Source organism: Myotis davidii, unplaced genomic scaffold (genome assembly GCF_000327345.1).
Source record: "Myotis davidii unplaced genomic scaffold, ASM32734v1 scaffold168, whole genome shotgun sequence".
Taxonomy (NCBI): Eukaryota; Metazoa; Chordata; class Mammalia; order Chiroptera; family Vespertilionidae; genus Myotis; species Myotis davidii.
This window is the reverse complement of record NW_006383016.1, coordinates 206839-226103: the sequence shown is the minus strand read 5'-3', so window position 1 is coordinate 226103 and position 19265 is coordinate 206839. Positions and strand designations below refer to the sequence as shown.

Here is a 19265-nt window from a genome sequence, read left to right as displayed (position 1 = left end):
TGAGGAATCCCGTTCCCTCCGGATGCGCGGACACGAGGCTTCCAGTTGCCCCCGCCTGGGGAACCCCACCGGCTCCCCGGGTTATTCCCTGCGCCGCGTGCTTGGACACAAAGCCTCTGTCCACACTAGCGGTGCCCCATCTCCTGGACCTCCTTTGCGGAATTACACCCCGGATCTTAAAAACGCTCGCGCGCGTGCGCGCGCGCGCGCGCACACACACACACACACACACACACACACACACACGCACACTCGGGCACGCCTATCCCTGTGCTTCCATGGCTCCTCTCTGAGCTCCTGAGCGGGTTCTGTCCGGCTGCGGCGCCCGCCGCGCACCCCTCCCCCAAGCCTGTGGTTTGCCCGGATGAGAGGGAATTCCCTAGCCCCGCTCCTGCCCTGGGCGCAGAGGGACGGGACCTGGAACTGCTGTGTCCAGATCTCTGACTTTGCGTCCTGCGCCCACTTGGGATCTTGGCGCTGGCAGTTTAGCGAGGGGATGAGGAGGACAGGGGGTGGGGATGGGAAGCCTGGGCGCTCCGTGAAGTGTTTGTAAGGCCGGTGGGGTGGGGTGTCAGGGGTGTCAGGATCCCCAGATGTAAGATGGAGGCGGCTGTGGACTCGGGTTACGGTGTGGTCACAGGCTTGAGCCTGGAGCTGGCGCTGCTGCCGCTGCAGCAGATGGAGGCAGGGCGGCGCCTAGACACTGCCCGGCCCTGCCCCTCAGGTGGGCGAGACAAAGCCGTGCCCAGGTCTATGCCGGCGCGCGCCCACCACCGACGGGAAAGTTCTCAAAGGAGTTACAGAGAGACAGCAAGACCACGTTTCTCGGTCCCAGAGAGGTGGCCCTGGCGATAAAGCAGGCTCCGCCCGCCCCCTCCATCCACCCCATCTGGGCCCCAGCCCTGGGCACTCTGGAAGAGGGATGTCCTTGGGTGACAGCCAGATTTGAGTTCTGGCCCTGTGACTCCGGTCAGTTGCTGTCACCCAGCTCAGTTTTCACATCCAGAAAATGGGTATAAAGCCAGGGTCCAGAAGATTGGATAGATAAAGCACCTAACAGCCCCCACAGATTTGGATCAGAGGTTGGATCTGGGGTTCTCTGAGTTTAAGGCCTCTATGTCTGTCTGTCTGTCTCTCTCTCTCTCTCTCTCTCTCTCTCTCTCTTTTATATATATTTTCATTATTTCAGAGAGGAAGAGAGAGATAGAAACATCAGTGAGAGAGAATCATTGATTGGCTGCCTCCAGCACCTCCCCACCCCAGATGGAGCCCACAACCAGAGCCTGTGCCCTTGACCGTAATGGAACCTGGGACCCCTCAGTTCGCAGGCTGAAGCTCTATCCACTGAACCAAACCAGCTAGGGCTTGTCTTGACTTTTTAAAGAGCCTCAATGTTCTCACTTGTCACATGAAGTAAGTCAGGGTGCCCCCATCACAGGTACTTGTGAAGAGCAAAGAAGCTATAAATCTATGGAAGAACACTCACTGTGGGCTGTGGTTAGAATAAGTGTTATTTGTTACTGGGAGGAGTGGGAGTCATTAAAGGGGGATTTGCTCCATTGTCAAAGTGAGAGGAAGCCCCAGGGATTGAGGGTCCAACTGACTGCCATGTTAGGAGTCCCTCCCAGCCTGGGGCTTCCCTCCTCTCCCCAGTACCCTCCCCCCCCCCCCCCCCCCCTTCATCCTGAAATCCCCCCCCCTTTCTGTGACTTAGGACAAGAGACTCTGGAGGTCCTGGATTTTATGGGGAGCATCCCACTTGGCCTCCCTCTGGGACTGAAGGAGGCTCGCCCAAATAAATTACTCCAAGGAGATTAAGCGGGTGGGAAAGTGCAGGGCCAATCTCTTGTCTTGAATAAGTACCTCCAGCCATTCAGAAACATTATGCATATCAGGCCTTTTCAAGACCGCCCATATTTTAAATATTTTCCCACCTGGACGAGGAAAATGCTTGACTATATTCATTCACTGACAATGAAATAGATGAGGAAGAAAGAAGATGGGAAAGGGACTTCCTCTCTCCGTTTAGAGAGGCCCTCAGGGACCAGATGCCAACCAACCGACCGACCAACCAACCGCTGGCACTCTCTTAGTGCAGACCTCTCTCCGGTCTGCCCCAGGCCAGGTCTGTGGAGCTGCTGTGTGCCTCTAGTTAAAGGACCTCGGGCACCAAGTAAATGTCCTCACTGCCCTGGGTTCCCTTTCCCAGGAGAGTCTGTTCAGCATTAAAAAAGGAACTTGAGATGGTTGGAATTTCTAAAACCTGAAGGATTTCTTAATAAGAATATTGACATGGCATTTCTCAGTGTACAGAGTGTCTTCACATCGTTCATTCAACAAACAGTTATGGAGGGCTTATCCTGCACCAGGCTGGGCTACCTGGAAGACAAGCAGGGTCTTGGCCCTCAGTCCACCGTCTAAGACAGTGTTGGTTAGTGGTTAGGAGCGGGCAGGCCCTGGGATCAGGCTCCTTGGGTTTGCACCCCAGCCCCCCACATCTAACTTCATGCCTTAGGGCAGTGGTCGGCAAAGCCCATGCGCAGAAGTCAGTTTTTGGAAAGGAGAGAGATGAAACAAGTATACAAGACGAGTGTGGATGGGAGAGTTGGAAGGGGTCGACCTCTGCGAACATACCTCAATCACATTGAGGACGTTTTTAGCAAAGGCCAGCTTAGGAGTACTCTAATGAAGTTAATAACAATGTACCTATCTATATAGTTTCCGTTTAAAAAATTTGGCTCTCAGAAGAAATCTCAATCGTTGTACTGTTGATATTTGGCTCTGTTGACTAATGAGTTTGCTGACCACTGCCTTAGGGGAAGTTAATTCATCTCTACACCATGATTCTGTAACACAGGGACGACAATATTAGTAGCTAACTCTCGGGCTGTTTGGGAAAGTACCTAAAATGGGGCAACTCCCTGATCCAGGGGTGACTCCCTGATCCAGGGTCTCCAGACCTATTTAAAATATAATCCAGGTCATGCCACCAGCCCTCCCCACCTCACCTAGCCTGACTTCCCATCACTTTTACAATAACGCCTAAGCCCTCCCCCTGACTTCAAGCCCACGCGTCATCTGTCTCTTCCCTCCTTTCCGGTCTCATTTGGGGCCATTCATCCGCCTTGCTTGCTGTGTTCATGCCACATGGGCCTTCCTGGTCTGCAGACACACCGCGCTCAGAAGGCCTTTGTATCACTGTTCCCTCTGCTAGAACGTTCTCCCCCCCACTATACATGGCTAGCTCCTTTACGCCAGTCAGGCCTAGGGAAAACCTGACAGCATAATCCCTCACCTTCTTTTAGTCTTACCATAGCACTGGTTCGTACTTGACGGTCTCTTTCAAGTACATAGTTTCTTTTCTGCCCCCCGCACTGGACTTAGCCTCCTGAGAGCTGTGACCTTGTCTGTCTTGGTCATCACTGCATCCCAGCGCTTGGAACACTGTCAGACACGTGAAAGGGGCTCAGTCTGTGTTTATAAGAATGAATGCACATCAGTCTAGTGCAGATGTTAAATTTCAAGAATGACAGCATCAGAAAAAAAGAACAGCTCCACCCATGTGCAGTTTACTGTGTATCGGCCAGTGCTCTAATCCTTCGCATATATGAGCCCATTGACTCTTAGTAACCTGTAAGGTACTCTAGAATTATCTCCACTTTACAGATGAGGAAACTGAAGCGCAGCGGGGTTAACTAACTCCCCACAACAGCTGTTAAGAGGTAGAGCACTTAAACCATAGCCCTACTCTGAAAACAGCAGTCCAGGAGTGACAGCTGGGACTCAGTTCAGACTGGGTTCAAGAGCGGCTTCTTGAGCCTCTTAAAAATTCTCTGAGGTAGGTCTTCTCATCCCCATGTCACAGGCGAGGAAACAGGCTCAGTGAGTGCAAGGGGCCCGTGGGGACTGTGCCACTAAGACGTGACAGAGCCAGGACTTGAGCCCAGGCCCAGAGGCCGGTCCTTTCCACCCTGCAGAGTGTCCCACAGGCAGGATCAAGGCCAGGCGCTCCGGAGGCCTGGGAACAAGGACTTCCTTTTATTTCCCCTCCGTGTTGGCAGCTCCCGGGTCCCTTGTGCACTCTGTCCCCTTCTCGCTTCACAGGCCACCCAGTTCACGCTGTCCCTTTCCGAACTGCTGCCCTGGTTCCGACCTCTCCCTGTGGAGGGCCCATGATGTCAGGTGCTGGGATAGAATGAAGCTGGAGGTTCAAGGACAGGGCTGACTCTGCCTGCCTACAGATGGGAAGGGGCCGGGGATCACAGACAGGTGGCACATGCTGCTCTTCTGCCAACTGAGAGAGTCCTGAGGGCTCTGCCAGGTTTGAGGAGCAGGGTGGTGGCAGCCACTAATGTGCCAGCCTGGTAGAGGAGCCCTTGAGTAGGTGGGCACGGCAGCCCCTCCGCTGCCTCCTGCCCTCGCCAGGAGGAAGGGACTCTGAACAAGGAGCACCGCCCTGGGCCTGGGCGCTAATGACGGGGCCAAGGAATGACTCCCCGCTTGTCCTACTTTTTCTGCCAACCCATCAACACATGTTTGGATCTGAAATGTGTAGTTGAATCCCTCCTCGATGCAAAAACAAAGACCTCAGTTGTCATAGTATTAACAGATTTTATTTATAGAAAACTAAGGTAACTTTATGTGTGTATGGCTATGCCTGTATTGTTTTCTCTGTTTCCCTTCTAGGCATGTCTCTCCTTAACTATGTGACCAAGTAACAACCTTTTGATTCTGGAGAAAAATAGAACTTGTTGAAATGAGAAGGCATTGTGTTTACATGGTGGGATAGTGGAGAGAAAGCCCTTGTTAATCGCATCTGAATTGCATTATTATGTGAGGATTAAGTGGGGAATAGTGGTAGCCTGCAGAGCTTTCCACAGTGGCCGAGCATTTGTATAGAGAGACTGCTTCAGGAACAAAGACATGTCCTTACTTATACACATGGAGTGGCTAATCCTGGGGAGGGTCACGTTATGTAATGTCAGTTCAGGTCCATGTGAATAGACACTGATTGGACCCTTGCTAACGAGAGTCAGTCTGCTGGGTATCTCCTAGGACCTTGGTAACCTTCCTGTGAGTATTCTTGTTTTCTATGTCCTGCAAATGAAGGAGTTGATGTTGAAGGCATGCACCCCTGGTGATGTCCTGGCTTTGCTCCTTGCTCGCTGTGTGATCACAGACAAGTTTCGTAACCTCTCTGAGCCTCAGTAACCTCCCTGGTAAAACAGATCAGTGGCTGACATAAGGAGCAGGTCATGGGGACGGCCAGCCATGCTCTTCCCACCCTGTGCAGAATTCTGCGTGTCGGAGGGTAGAGGTTAAATTAGCCAAGAAAGGGCTTTCTCTCCACTCTCCCACCAGGTAAACACAATGCCATCTCTTTCAGCAAGTTCTCTTTTCTCCAGAATCAAAAGGTTGTTACTTGGTCACATAGTTAAGGAGAGACATGCCTAGACGGCTCCTGGCTTTTATCTTATGCCATCTCTTCTGTGGACCGCAGTCTACTAGGGATTAAGCTGCCAAAACTCAAAATGGACCCCCTGGTACTGCTGATGCCAGAAAGTTCTCAAGTCAGGACCCCAGTGAGCGTGAGGCCCGTGGCAAGGCCCTGGGTGCTGGAGAAGATCATTGTAGGGTTCAATGACCTTGATCTTCTCTTACCATTGTTGGAGACGCTGGACATTGCCGTCTACACTGCAGAAAGCAGAAAGGAGCTCTTTTTCCTAGTTGCAGAGGACACGGTCTGTTGTCTGAAGCGGGACAAGCTTGGATGACAAACTCCGGCCCAACCTAACAACAGAAGGAAGGGCCTAGGTGACCTGTCCCAAAGCCCAGGCTCCCACCGGGGACTGGCAGCTCCTAACGGGCCGGAATCTGTCAGGAGGCAGAGGTTGCTCTGGAGCTTCAGCGGACCTGCGATTTGGACTTGCCTGTAGTCAGTAATGCTCACCCCCCACCTTGGAAGTTCATTTCTTTTCTGCTCTGCTTCTGGCGCTCAAGGTGTGGCCCTAGATCCTGCTTCCTGAGCATCACTTGGGGGCCAGTTGGGCATGCAGATTCTCAGCCCTGCTCCCATCAGACAGTCCCGGTGGGACCCGGTGATGTCATTGTGTTTTAATAAACCTCCAGGTGACTGGCACCTTAAAGTTGGAGACCCCTGCGGCCCTCCCCTTCACGGAGCCCTTGCTTGGCATTTCTCCGGTGGTGACACAACCCCGTCGCAAAGCCGAGACATCTGTGCCTACTTTTACATTTGCCCGGGGGCCACTGCACACTGTTCAAAGCCACGCGTTCTCTGACCCCTGTTTTGACGGCCAAAGTGGGTATTTGGTTGCAGGTGCTTCAAACACTCCCCGAGTTTCAATCATGGAGGCCGCCCAAGCCCTCGGCTCGGGACTCCGGCCTTCAGTCACCCATTTGTCTCTGGACACGACTAGACCCACATCCTGATTCCAGGGGCATCAGCCCACCCACCTGACGTCCTTCCTGCCCTGCTCTGGTGTTGGCATAGGTCCCTCTCTTTTTCCTAAGAGGACACCATCCTGCCCCCAGCCCCTTGCCCGTTGGTTCTGAAGGCTGTTTGATCCGGGGGCACCGCCTCGGGCACTGATCTCCTGCCTTCCCATGGGGCTCTGGAGGCAAGTCTGTGTCCTGTTCAGCACGTGGCCAGGCCCGTCCACCTTGCACTGTGTCCTGATCGCACTGGGTTCTGTCTTCTTTTCCTTCCGCTGTTCCCCCTTGCCCTCACTTTCCCGCCGCAGACTTGTTTGTTAGGTCTCCACATTTTGTGCTCTATGGATCTTTGCTGATGGCCTTGGTAGGTTTGGGAAGGAAACAATTTCAAAAAGATAAAACGAACACTTCTGTTGTGAGATACAGTGGGTTTGAAACCATTCGTGGTGTCTTTTGAGGGGCCATGTACACCTGAGTGTGTCTTTTTCCAAACCCTGTGCTCTCTCACCTTATCATATGGGCAGGGATTTAGTAAAAACTATTTTGTTTGGTTTTTTAAAAGAACACGACAGGGAGTCCAGGGTGAGTTAGCCAAATGAGAGAAGTTAGGGCAGACTGGATGAGAAACCCTTTATTGGGTGTTAATTCTTCTCCAAAATGTATTCACAAGCCAACAACTCCGAAGCGGAGCAAGGAAAGCTGTGGCATGAACCATCTCCTGGTAGAGACGCCCTAATGACATCTCACAGAGGAACAGGTTTCCATGCAGAGGTGGGTGCGATGCTGATGCGAGTGACGCACTTTCCTTCGTTTACTTTGTAATTGAAGAAACAGGTGTACATGTCCACGGGTCCACCTACTTCTGAACCAGCTACCACCCCAGTTGCCTTGGATAGTGTCCTTGGGGAAGTCCCAGTGGGTGTCCGATTTGCTCAGCGTGTGACCTTAGCCATGTGGCAGGTGGAAAGGCCAACCTCCCACCCCCATTCTCCTGCACACTCCAGAGGCGAAGGGTACTTCGGTGCTGAACAGCTGCTGCCTGCCAGCCAGGCACGGTGTCAGGCACCTACTGGACTTGCTGCTTTTTCTCTCATCTTCAGGTCCAGGGAGGTCAGGCTAAAAGTCTCCTTCCTGTGTGGTACTGATGGTAGTCCCATCTTTAACTTGGATAAGAATTTGAAATACACTTGTTAACATTTAAGCGTGAGCGTGGGTGCTGAGCAGACGTGCCGTAAAGTGGACTTTCTTGTTCTTGCTGAATCCCCGCCGATTAAGAATCAAGTTCGATGATGGACATGAGAGCACTTTGTACTGCCCCACTTTCGTACACTGGGAGAGGCTGTTGCATAGATGGCATTTCAGTGGCCCCACAACTTTAAGGGTCTCTAATGGGGAGTCGTGTTTGAACTGTTCTCTGAGTTAGAGAATGTAGAAGTTACAGCGTTATTAGGTTGAGTCAAAAGCTACCCTGGGAGTCTGCCGGACCCAGCAGCGTGTGTGGGAAATGGGCCTTGGCTTCTATGAAACACACATAATTGGCTGTGAAGATGGCACATCGCGCCTCGTTAGTCTCCCTTAGGTCTGAGCAGTATTGGAAGTGTGTAGATCTAGTTCTTGGAAATGCTGCCATGAGGAGGAAGACAGCGAAGTGTGTGTATTGAGTGATGGGCACGAACTTTCTGGGTTGATGTCCTAATCCAGCGGTTCTCAACCTGTGGGTCACGACCCCTTTGGGGGTCGAACGACCCTTTCTCACAGGGGTCGCCTAAGACCATCGGAAAACACATATTGAATGTATAATTACATATTGTTTTTGTGATTAATCACTATGCTTTAATTATGTTCAATTTGTAACAATGAAAATACATCCTGCATATCAGATATTTACATTACGATTCATAACAGTAGCAAAATTACAGTTATGAAGTAGCAACGAAAATAATTTTATGGCTGGGGGTCACCACAACATGAGGAACTGTATTAAAGGGTTGCGGCATTAAGAAGGTTGAGAACCACTGCCCTAATCATTTGTATTAAGGGGAGGGAGTAAGTATGTGCTTGATATGGACCTTTCTCCAAATAAATCTCATCTCCTGCTGCTTAGTTGTTGCTTCTTATTCCCAGCTGCCAATGTCTCCCTCTTCCTGTACCTCTGCACTTTTTAAAATATATTTTTATTGATTTCAGAGAGGAAGGGAGAGGGAGAGAGATAGAAACATCAGTGGTGAGAGAGAAACATTGATCGGTTGCCTCCTGCACAGCCCCTACTGGGGATCGAGCCCACAACCCAGGCATGTGCCCTGACCGGGAATCAAACGGTGACCTCCTGGTTCATTGGTCAACACTCAACCACTGAGCCATGCCGGCTAGACCTTCTATACTTTTAAAAACCAGTGTTGAGCTGTCATTAGTTGGTCCCTTCTAAACTGATTTTTGATAACTGATACACATCCCGACGTTATCCTGGTAGCCCTGGCCTGTCGCTTCCTCGTCTAGATCTCTCACTCCTGTTTCTTGGGCTTATTTCAAATCCTGGAACGTTTATGGGAGAGACTTGTCTAGTCCTAAAGATGTGCTAAAATGGATATCCTCATGGGGATTAAAAAAAAAGAAGAAGAAAGAAAAAGAAAAACTCGTCTAGCCTTAAGAAAAATGTAAAACCTAGAGCCAGTCTCCCCTGGGTGTAGGTTCACATTGTGAAGTGAAGCTTGGGTGTGAGCCTTCATAAAGCATTTTAAGGGAAGGTGAACTTTCAGAAGGCTCCACCACCCCCTCCCCACCAGTGACTGAGTGATGACTTATCTGTGTGTTCTCCTAAATTCATTTCATTTTGAAATAAATTTACCATCACCCCCACTCACAGGCTAATCTGGGTAAAGAATGTCTTGTTCCAAGTTAGTGGTTACAAACTATGTTTAATTAATCCTTCAGCCACAGCCAAAGGCAAAGTCAAGGATCATGCAGGCCCTTGGTTTCTGCTCCCTCCTGGTTGAAAGCCGCCCTCGGCCTGCACTGGAAGGGGGGGCAGTGGCCATCATGGGTGGGGGCTGTCAACCCCAATGCCCTTTTTACAACGCATGAGCAGATCTGTTGCAAATTGAGCAGGTGAGATTATGGACCAGGAGCACAGGGCCTGCCTTTTCTTTTTTTAAAACATGTTTTTATTGATTTTAGAGAGGAAGGGAGACGAGAGAGAGAGAGAGAGAGAGAGAGAGAGAGAGAGAGAGAGAGAGAGAGAGAGAGAGAGACAGACAGACAGACAGACATCAATGATGAGAGAGAATCATTGATCAGCTCCTCCTGCATGCCCCACACTGGGGATCGAGCCCACAACCCAAGCATGTGCCCTGACCGGGAATCAAACGGTGACCTCCTGGTTCATAGGTCGATGCTCAGCCACCAAGCCACACTGGCTGGGCAATAGGGTCTGCATTTTCCGATCCCTTTCAGAGCAAGCAAGTCAGTGACCATATGCATCTTACTCTGGAATGGGGGTCTTCTTCCAGTTCCTGTGATGGAAACGCTCTCTCAGGCGTTCTGGATTCACACTGCGTGTAATGACTGTGTCTTTGTTTTCTCCTCTCCCTCGCCCCTGGGCACCAGCACGTGTGGAGTGAGAGCGAGGACTGCCTGCCTTTCCTGCAGCTCGCACAGGACTACATCTCCTCCTGCGGCAAGAAGACGCTCCAGGAAGTCTTGGAAAAAGTCTTCAAGTCTTTCAGACCCGTAGGTGCCTGCCCGGCTTCTAAAGCCCTTCTTTTCTACCCGGATTGCCCTTTGAAAAAATGTGGCTCGTGGGGAAATTGGGCAAAATCTGGGATGACTAATTGTTTGTCTCTTGTCTGCTTGGTGGCTTAAAGATAGCAGCTCTGGAGGGTGGCTGAGGGCGGGAGGGAGGGGGAACGGGATGTGACACAGCTGTTCGGTGTAGGGACGAGGGTTATTTCTAGCATCACTGGAGTTAAGCATCGCTGATAGGGTGGGAAGCAAACAGCCTTCGTGAGACAACTGAGTATCCCTGTCCTCACCCAGGAGTTTTACAGCCAACTTGCTGGGAAGTGCGCTGCAGGTCCTTATAATGGTGAGGCCTATATTCAGGGGGCGGCCAGAAGGCTACACAAAGGAGGTACCTCCACACCTGTGGGCATGACATTGGGTGTGGGTCCTATTCTTTTTTTTAAAATTTATTTATTTTAAATATATTTTGATTGATTTTAGAGAGGAAGGGAGATGGAGAGAGAAATAGAAATGTCAATGATGAGAGAATCATTGATTGGCTGCTTCCTGCATACCCCACACTGGGCATGTGTCTTTGACTGGAATTGACTCGGGGACCTTTCAGTCCACAGGCCAATGCTCTATCCACGGAGCCAAACTAGCCAAGGCAAGGGTCCCATTTTTTTCTCTTTATAAACTCACCATAGAGAGCTTGTCCACCCAACCACCACCACCCGTTAGGATTTAAGAATCTATGTTTGTGTCTAGCTAGCAGTACCTTCATTCTTACTGAAAAGCATGTAAAATGAATACTCACCCAATTGTGAAAGTGACCTGTTTCCCTGTATCATTATTGGAAGATAGAGCCAGTGGGCCCACACTTCTGCCGAGTTCAGTTCCTTGCCCTCTGGACTCTATGTGGTCAGGATATTTGCTCTAGAATTTCTATTCATTTCTTTTTCAAATCTTTTAAAACAGTGTGCAGTTTTCTGCTGAAATTGTCAAGCTTGTCTTCAATTTCTCTGAACATAGTAGGCATGGTTGCATGAGAGAGCCTGTGTTTGATAGTCCAGTATTTCAAGGTTTGTAAGTCTGTTTGTTGCCATTTGTTTTGACTGTTGTCACTCCTGCTATTGTGTTTCTTTGGGCGTTGGATTTATGTATTTGAAAATTTATATATAGGAATAAATTGAGGCCCACAATGAAGGTACCTTCATAAAGGGGGTGAAGTGGGGGCTGTTTGTTCTGCCAGGGCTTAGGCCGATTGGCCTGAGAATGCCTTTGAACCATGGCAGGCCTGTGGTTCTCAGACTCTGCAGGAGATGCCAAGCCAGGCTGCAGGGCTGCCTCCTCCTAGTTGATCCTTGTCCTGAGAGCTGTCTTAGGCCCCACCCCCACACCCATCAGGCTCCTAAACAACTACCACAGACTGGGTGGCTTAGAAACAAGAGAAATGGACTTCTCTCAGTCTGGAGGCCGGGAAGGCACCATCAGTGGCCTGGAGACTTGGTGTCTGGTGAGAGCCCGCATCCCGGTCACAGCCATCTCCTCATCGTCACTCACCCGGTGGAAGGAGAGAGCTGTCTCCGGGGCCTGTTTTATAAGGTATTGGCTCCATTTATGAGGAATCTACCTTCCCAACCCAATCACCTCCCACCTCCCAAAGGGCCCCACCTCCTCATACCAACACCTCAAGGGTTAGAATTTCAACATGAACTTCAGGCACAGACATTCAGACGGAAGCAAAGGTATAGGCCTGTGGGGTCCCAGCTTACTGTGGGGATGGTTCATCACAGTTTGCTCCTCTGGGAGACCCTGGGTTTGTCTGGTCCCCCTGCTCTTAGCATAGGCCAGCCATTTAGTCAGATTTCTAGCTGCTTCTCCTCGGTCAGCAAGGACCTCAGGACAGAAGCAGGTTTACCCCTCTAGGTCCGAATTCCTCAATGTATCCAAGAAGGCACTTTCCATAGTTAATCCAGCTTTTGGTTCCCTGTGGGAGAGCTGGTCCCAATCAGTTAACCCACTATTACTACAAGAATTGGAATTTTAGTGGCTTTTGTCCACACTTTGTTGATTTGTATCATTAATCTAACCAATTTGTTTTTTATTTTTAAAAATTTCTAAGCCCACTTGGTTCAAATAGATTTTTCACATTTCTATTTATTTGTTTATTTATTTATTAGAGGGAGAGAGAGAAAAACATCAATGTGAGAGTGAAACATCCATGAGCTGTCCCCTGCTTGCCCCCCAACCAGGGACCCAGCCCATAACCCAGGCATGTGCCCTGACCAGGCATTGAACTGGCAACCTTTTGGTGCACAGGACGATGCCCAACTAACTGAGCCATAGCAGCCAGAGCTACCTGTTTGTTTTGCCTAAGGGAGGTTGCATTTAGAAATAAGACACAGGGAGGGTCTTGTCGCTGTTGTAGCGGAAAGTGTTTGCTGGAGTAGCACATGCCCCAGTGCTACAGGGTGGTCAAGCAGGTGAGCGTCAGCACATCGTCTCCCTGAAAACGTGGTGCTTTTGTTTGCAGTCGGGGAAGCCACGTGAGGAACACTTTCACCGCAGAACAGCCTCCTCCCTGGCTGTGAGTCCTGTTTCCCTTGGCCAGCCCATCGCCAGCCCTGCCCTGTGCAGTCTCTCTAGAAAGATAAGATCCATCTGTTGACAGCCCTCTGCTGCCGTTGGGGCATCAGTCAAGCAGAGTCAATTAAGTTTGCTGCAGCCGTGCGCTCCTGCGTGCAGGGCCCAGGGCGGGGTCAGCACCTGGCCTTCCCCAGCCGTCCTGCCCGGAGGCTGAGCAGGCCACGGCAGCTCTCTGCCTGTTTCCACACACCAGCTCTGTAGGCTGCGCTTCTCCCCCTTTCTCTTGTTTGCCCTCCCTCCACTGAAAACCACCACCACCCCAATAAATCCACTGTTGGATGTGAAAAGGAAAATTAAAAGTTATCCTTTTTTGCCATTTTACTCTTTTTCCTCTACTTCATCACATTTCCAACCATATGTGTCGGTCACCTGCCTTTGCCCAAGCCCTGCTTTAGAGAGTGAGGGCAGGGCACAATGCCCGCTCTTGCCCCCAAGGAGCTGGCTGTGGAAGGAGAGACAGACACAGAAACCACCGAGAAACTCCATGTTACAAGACAGAGTATTTATTTTGGTCCAGACGCTCTGCCGGGTGCTTTCTGTCCAGTCCCTGCTCTGCGTTCTCTGCGTTGCTGGGTCTTTAGGGAGCTGTTTCCTGGGAGGACATTAGCAATGTGAACTTCAGGGTGTTGTTTGTGGTCTCTCCCCAGTGATGTAGAATGAGGATACTTCATTGATGAGCAGCCCGGGCTCTGGGGCAGCGATTCAAATCCCAGCTCTGCTTAGAGAGTGAGGGCAGGGCACAATGCCCGCTCTTGCCCCCAAGGAGCTGGCTGTGGAAGGAGAGACAGACACAGAAACCACCGAGAAACTCCATGTTACAAGACAGAGTATTTATTTTGGTCCAGACGCTCTGCCGGGTGCTTTCTGTGTAGAACACGCCGAGAGTCCAGTCCCTGCTCTGCGTTCTCTGCGTTGCTGGGTCTTTAGGGAGCTGTTTCCTGGGAGGACATTAGCAATGTGAACTTCAGGGTGTTGTTTGTGGTCTCTCCCCAGTGATGTAGAATGAGGATACTTCATTGATGAGCAGCCCGGGCTCTGGGGCAGCGATTCAAATCCCAGCTCTGCCACTTGATGGCTGTGTGACCTTAGCCAAGTTACTTAACCTCTCTGTTTCTCAGTTTCTTCATTTGTCAGATTAGGAAACAATGACAGTCGTTGTCTTAGGGTTGCTGTGATGCTTAAATGATGCATTTCTCGTGGGGTACTTAGGACAGCATTTACAACACTAGAATACTGTTGAGAAGTGAGCAGGACTTCGTGAAATGTTGTATAGGACTCGTAGGTTCTTGGTGGAGAGAAAAACCAATTTGCTAAGTGCTGTCAGCACATGCTTAACAGAGGCACCTGGCTACCGTAAAGGATGGAAAGAGGTATTGATGTGGTATTATAGTCAAAAGTTTATCACCATTGGTTTGGGCAAAATGATAACCACCATTCAATAGCTAATGCGTACGGCCCACTGTGTTAGATGCATTCGTCCTCCTAGTGCTATAAGGGACACTCCATCCCCCAGGGGGCGCCTGACCACAGAGCCTCTGGGTGGCAGGGTGATGGGTGATATTTATGTTCTTCTTTTCTGTATTTTCTAAATTGTCTGTGATGTCACAGAAAACATTTATAATCAGAAATGATGTTGTGTTTTTTAAAAAAGCTAATTTTGTCTACACCAAGCATGTCAAGCTCAAAGGCTAAGACAGGCCAAATAAACGAGGCATGTGGCCCGTGGGCCACGAGTTTGACATGCTTGGTCTACGCTGTGCTAGAAGGGCTAGGAGTGCCAAGGGTGAGTGGGCTCGCTGAGTAACGCAGAGCCGGCGGGGGCTTCATGAGGAGATGGGGCCTGGAGAAAGGGCAGGATCCGGACTTGCTCAGCGCAGGAGGAGGGCTGGCACCCAGGCCGGGAATTGAACCAAGCCGTGTGCCAGTTTAAGTTGATTATGGCTTTTGTTTTTCGCTCACCTTATATTATAAACAAACCTTGTGCGTGTGTTTCAGAAAATACAATGGCCCCTAAAAGTAAGAGAGTGGCAACTACTCTTGCCCATTAGTCATCTCGCCACCTGCCTCTCCTTTTCCTCATATCAGGAAGACAGACTGCCCGGGTCTTGGGTCTCTTGGTACCAGCAGCATTACGATCAGTAAGATAAATGGTGGCAAATGCCCCAACTGCTTTAGCATCTCCATATTGAATGTGGCTTCAACTCGTTTATACCACTTTCCAAAAAGCCTCTATTCAGTTCTTCAGTTAATCCATGCTCTCTTGGGTCTATGGAACTTTAATTCAAGGGTTGGCATCTCTACCATCTCGGACAATCCTGTTGGGGGGTGGATGGGCCCCAGGAGTTCTATGTCAGTGCTTCTCAACCTCCCTAGTGCCACGACCCTTTAATACAGTTCCTCATGTTGTGGTGACCCCCAACCATAAAATTATTTTCGTTGCTACTTCATAACTGTAATTTTGCTACTGTTATGAATCGTCATGTAAATATCTGATATGCAGGATGTATTTTCATTGTTACAAATTGAACATAATTAAAGCATAGTGATTAATCACAAAAACAATATGTAATTATATATTCAATATGTGTTTTCCAATGGTCTTAGGCGACCCCTGTGAAAGGGTCGTTTGACCCCCAAAGGGGTCGTGACCCACAGTTGAGAACCGCCATTCTCTGTGCTCATAGGTTGCTCAGAGGAAGCTTGGTGGACAGCAAGACCCTGGGAATGCCAACACTTGTCCAGAGAGAACATACAGGTTTTTTTTCCAGTCGATTGAAAAGGAATAAGTGATCATAACTACCAGCAGTCATTTAAATGTACACGACAGGATTTCTTGGCCTGTCTCGTTTTCCTCCTCAGACTGTGTGGGTGCGTTGAGAGGAAGGGCTCCAGGATTCTCTCCAGTCTGTTTGCACTCCTGTCTCTGATAGATCTTGACTGTTCACAATTCGGATCCAGACTTTAAATTTAGACTTAGCCGCCATCCATGGGAATGGAGACAGGGGTGGGAATGCTAGACGGTCATGTGTCTGGGTGATATCGTTTGGAATCCCAGGCACATTCTAGTTCATATGGTTCTTAACTCTTTCTGTCTGACTTATTTCGATTTTCAAATAAAACCTGAACACCGGAATATGAGTCACCTGCATTCATGGTACCAACCATCTCTCCTCTCCCTTGAGAGTCAAACTTGATCTTTCATTCCATCCACTAAGATATGGAAGGGAGGCCGTGGTCAGGGCAAGGAGCTTCTCCCTTCTCCCAACCGCTCAAGAGATTGTTACAAACTATTGGGATCAGCTGGAAGTGCTCCTCCTGCTCCACCGCTTCCAGTCGACAGCGGCCCATTGAGACAGCTCTGTACTCGGCGCTCTAAGGAGAAGGCACGTGTCTGCAGTTGGCCGCGGCCGCCCTGGCAGGCCACATGCACAGTGGACCAGGAGTGCCAGCAGACGCTCTTGTCCTGAGCGTGTGCACAGGGCTCTGTGAGACCAGCCAGAGTTGTGGTTTGAGAACTTCAGTCAAAGCATTATCATGATTGGGACTCCACTTTTATCCTTTTCTCACTTAGGGAGTTGGAAGGAGCAGGAAGAAGGAAGGGAGTGGGGTGGGGGTGGCGTGGAAAGGCACGAGGGAGGCAGTGCAAGCAAACAGAGTGGCCCATCTTATGTTAGTGTCTTAATGCAGTTAGAGCTTAGATCATAGGGCCATTTGGTGAAGTTGCCTCAAACTGATTGACCCAGGATGAGGTCACCCTGTGAGGAAGTCCTTTGGCCACATGCATGCTGTAATCTCACTGAGGAGCCAGGGGCTGGATGCCCATGATCACCGACAAGGCTCAGGAGTGCCCAAGGTCACGGCTTCCTGCCAACACCAGAGCTTCTTGTTCATATCGATGCAGCCCAGCTCATGGCACTCCGTTTCCAACCAAAGCCCAGCCAGTGCTTTAAGAAAATGTTTACTGTGGATTATTGTGACTTTCCCTGATGATGACTAGAGAGCATTTGGAAAATATGAAAAGGTCACAAAGGAAAAAATTTACCCAGAATCACAATGCCTAAAAATAAAGCTCTTAAAATTTGGATGTATTTCATTGAACTCTTTTTTTTCTATGCATTTGTGTATAAACTTAAAGAAATATGTATCATAATGTAAACACACATTCTTTTCACAATTGTGAGCATTTTTTTATATCATTAGATTAGTAAAAATACTATTTTAAGTGGCTGTATAAGATTTCTATCTTCTGGGCATACAGTAATTTATTTAACCACTTCGTTGAACCTTTTCGGAGTTTTCCCACATTTCTTCATGTGTGTTATAAATAATAACAGCTGTGCTTTTAGGGGAGAAAAGGAGGGGGATCGATTTTTGACATCTTGATGGGACAGTCGCACTGGTCATTGTACTACTGCTAACATCCCAGATACGTGGGTGTGCGTGGATAGCATATCGTTGTGCATAGGTGGGAGGTGGGGGTCATGTTTTAATGCTTAAAAGTAGAGAATCTCCAGGCTCCCCAATAAAAACGAGCCCTTTGGGCCCCAGTCCATTGAAGGGTTATCTTCCTCTAATAAGTTTATAAACATAATCGTTGGATAGACTCTCATGGGAAATCCGTAGCTGCTGTGCTGAGTCCTGTAAGTGCTGCTGAGTTTGGAGCAGATGCCTTTGGTGGCCTTCCTACCTGGGCCTTTGGGGCTCACAGCTGCTTCTCTTCTCTCCCTGCAGTTACTGGGGCTTCCGGATGCTGACGACGACGCGTTTGAAGAGTACAGTGCAGACGTGGAGGAGGAGGAGCCAGAGGCGGACCACCCCCAAATGGGGGTCAGTCAGCAGTAAACTTGGAAGGGCTCCCACCTGCCAAGGAGTGAGCCCCGTGGTACCCGAGGCGGGCTCGCCTGCTGCTCCTGGGCTAGCTCTTAGCAACAGGACGCCTGACTCCCAGCTTCCAAATTAAAACGAAATACCTTCTTAACAACCACAAAATATCTGGGATGAGCTACGCTCAGAAGTGACCTGCATTTGACTCCCGTGTCAGTGGGTGTCTATGGCGTTGTCTCGGTAGCCTTGGCCGTTTCTAATTTAGAGTCCATTCTGTGGCTGACGGTTGTTGGAGAATTGACATTCACTGACTCGAGTCTAGGGAACTCTGACTGTATTAAGGATGTGTTTTGAGGCCTCACAGGTGACTTTATGGAGGGAAAGCATGGCAGAGAAGAATTGCAGTCTGCACTTTGTATGTACCTGGTGACGTGTCGTAAGTGAACGTTTTTGCTTTTAAAGCATGAGTTTTAATACCTAGTCTTTACACTGCACAAGTGCAAGTACAAGGGCAGACAAGGATCGAGCCACTCAGTTCTGGGTGAAGAGGGGAGGAAGGGAAGACCTCCCGGTGTGCAACCAGTCCTGAGTTACCTGGGGACGTGGTAGCTGGTTCTTGGTTGTATACACATACTTGCCTGGTCAATTATTTTAAAACATGCTAATTCCAAGACTTAACAGTGGAAAATATAAATGGGGCGACACCAGTTACCAAATTCTTTAGACTGTAAACCGTCCCACATATGACAGGAAACATTTACCTTCTCTCTTTATAATGAGATGGCAACTTGTTAAATCATGAAAATATCTAAAAATCCAAGGGCCACGTCAACTTTGAAGCCATAGATAAATCTAATGGGAAAATAAACCAGGATAACATTTTTTAAAAAAGATGATGGAATCCTTTTTTCTTAATCTTTTATTCTTTTTTTAAAAAAAAAAGTCAAGAAAATGATCCACTGTATTTACTTATAAGTTGTAATCAAGTGCTTCAAAATTCAATTGCAGTGTATTTTTAAAAAACTTTTTTTATTGATTTGAGAGAGAGGGGAAGGGAGACAGAGAAAAGCATGGATGTGAGAGAGAAACATCCATGGGCTGCATCCTACACACCCCCTACTGGGGATCTAGTCCACAGTCCCTGGCATGTGCCCTGACTGGGAAGCGAACCAGCAACTTTTTGGTGCATGGGATGATGCTCAACCAACTGAGCCACACTGGCCAGGGCTGCAGTGAATATTTAAAGTGACACAAAAGTGGGAATCTTTCGATGGCAGGTTAGCTTGGTTCAGAGGGGAAGTTTGATCACAAAAAGACTGTCATCCTTTAGCCAACAAATACTTCTGGGAGAAACCCTTGGTCATGCTAACATGGACTTATTCAAAATATTCCTTTTCTTGGGCCCTTCTGCATCTCTGGTCCGAACAACATGAATGCCAATGCTCTTTTATAACATTTCGCTAAACGTAGCATCTGGGTGGGGATGGTTTTAACAGGCGTGCCTGTTAGGTTGTGAAAGTTTTGATTTAAACAAATTTTAAAAAGCAGCAGCCGCAGAGGCTTCAGAGCTTCTGGGAGTCTTGTCTGTCTTCCAGGCACGTTGGTGTAAACCTGATGGTCTC

General features: G+C 49.2%; 1 protein-coding gene across 1 annotated transcript; it reads left to right on the top strand.

Annotated features, from left to right (window-relative positions):
* Positions 1–600: 600 nt before the first annotated feature.
* On the top strand, positions 601–18534 carry MTURN (maturin, neural progenitor differentiation regulator homolog (Xenopus)). The gene is made up of 3 exons (XM_015558125.1): positions 601–724; positions 10019–10179; positions 17551–18534. The coding sequence occupies exons 1-3, from the start codon at positions 601–603 to the stop codon at positions 17659–17661; spliced, it is 396 nt and encodes a 131-aa protein (XP_015413611.1). The 3' UTR covers positions 17662–18534.
* Positions 18535–19265: the final 731 nt, after the last annotated feature.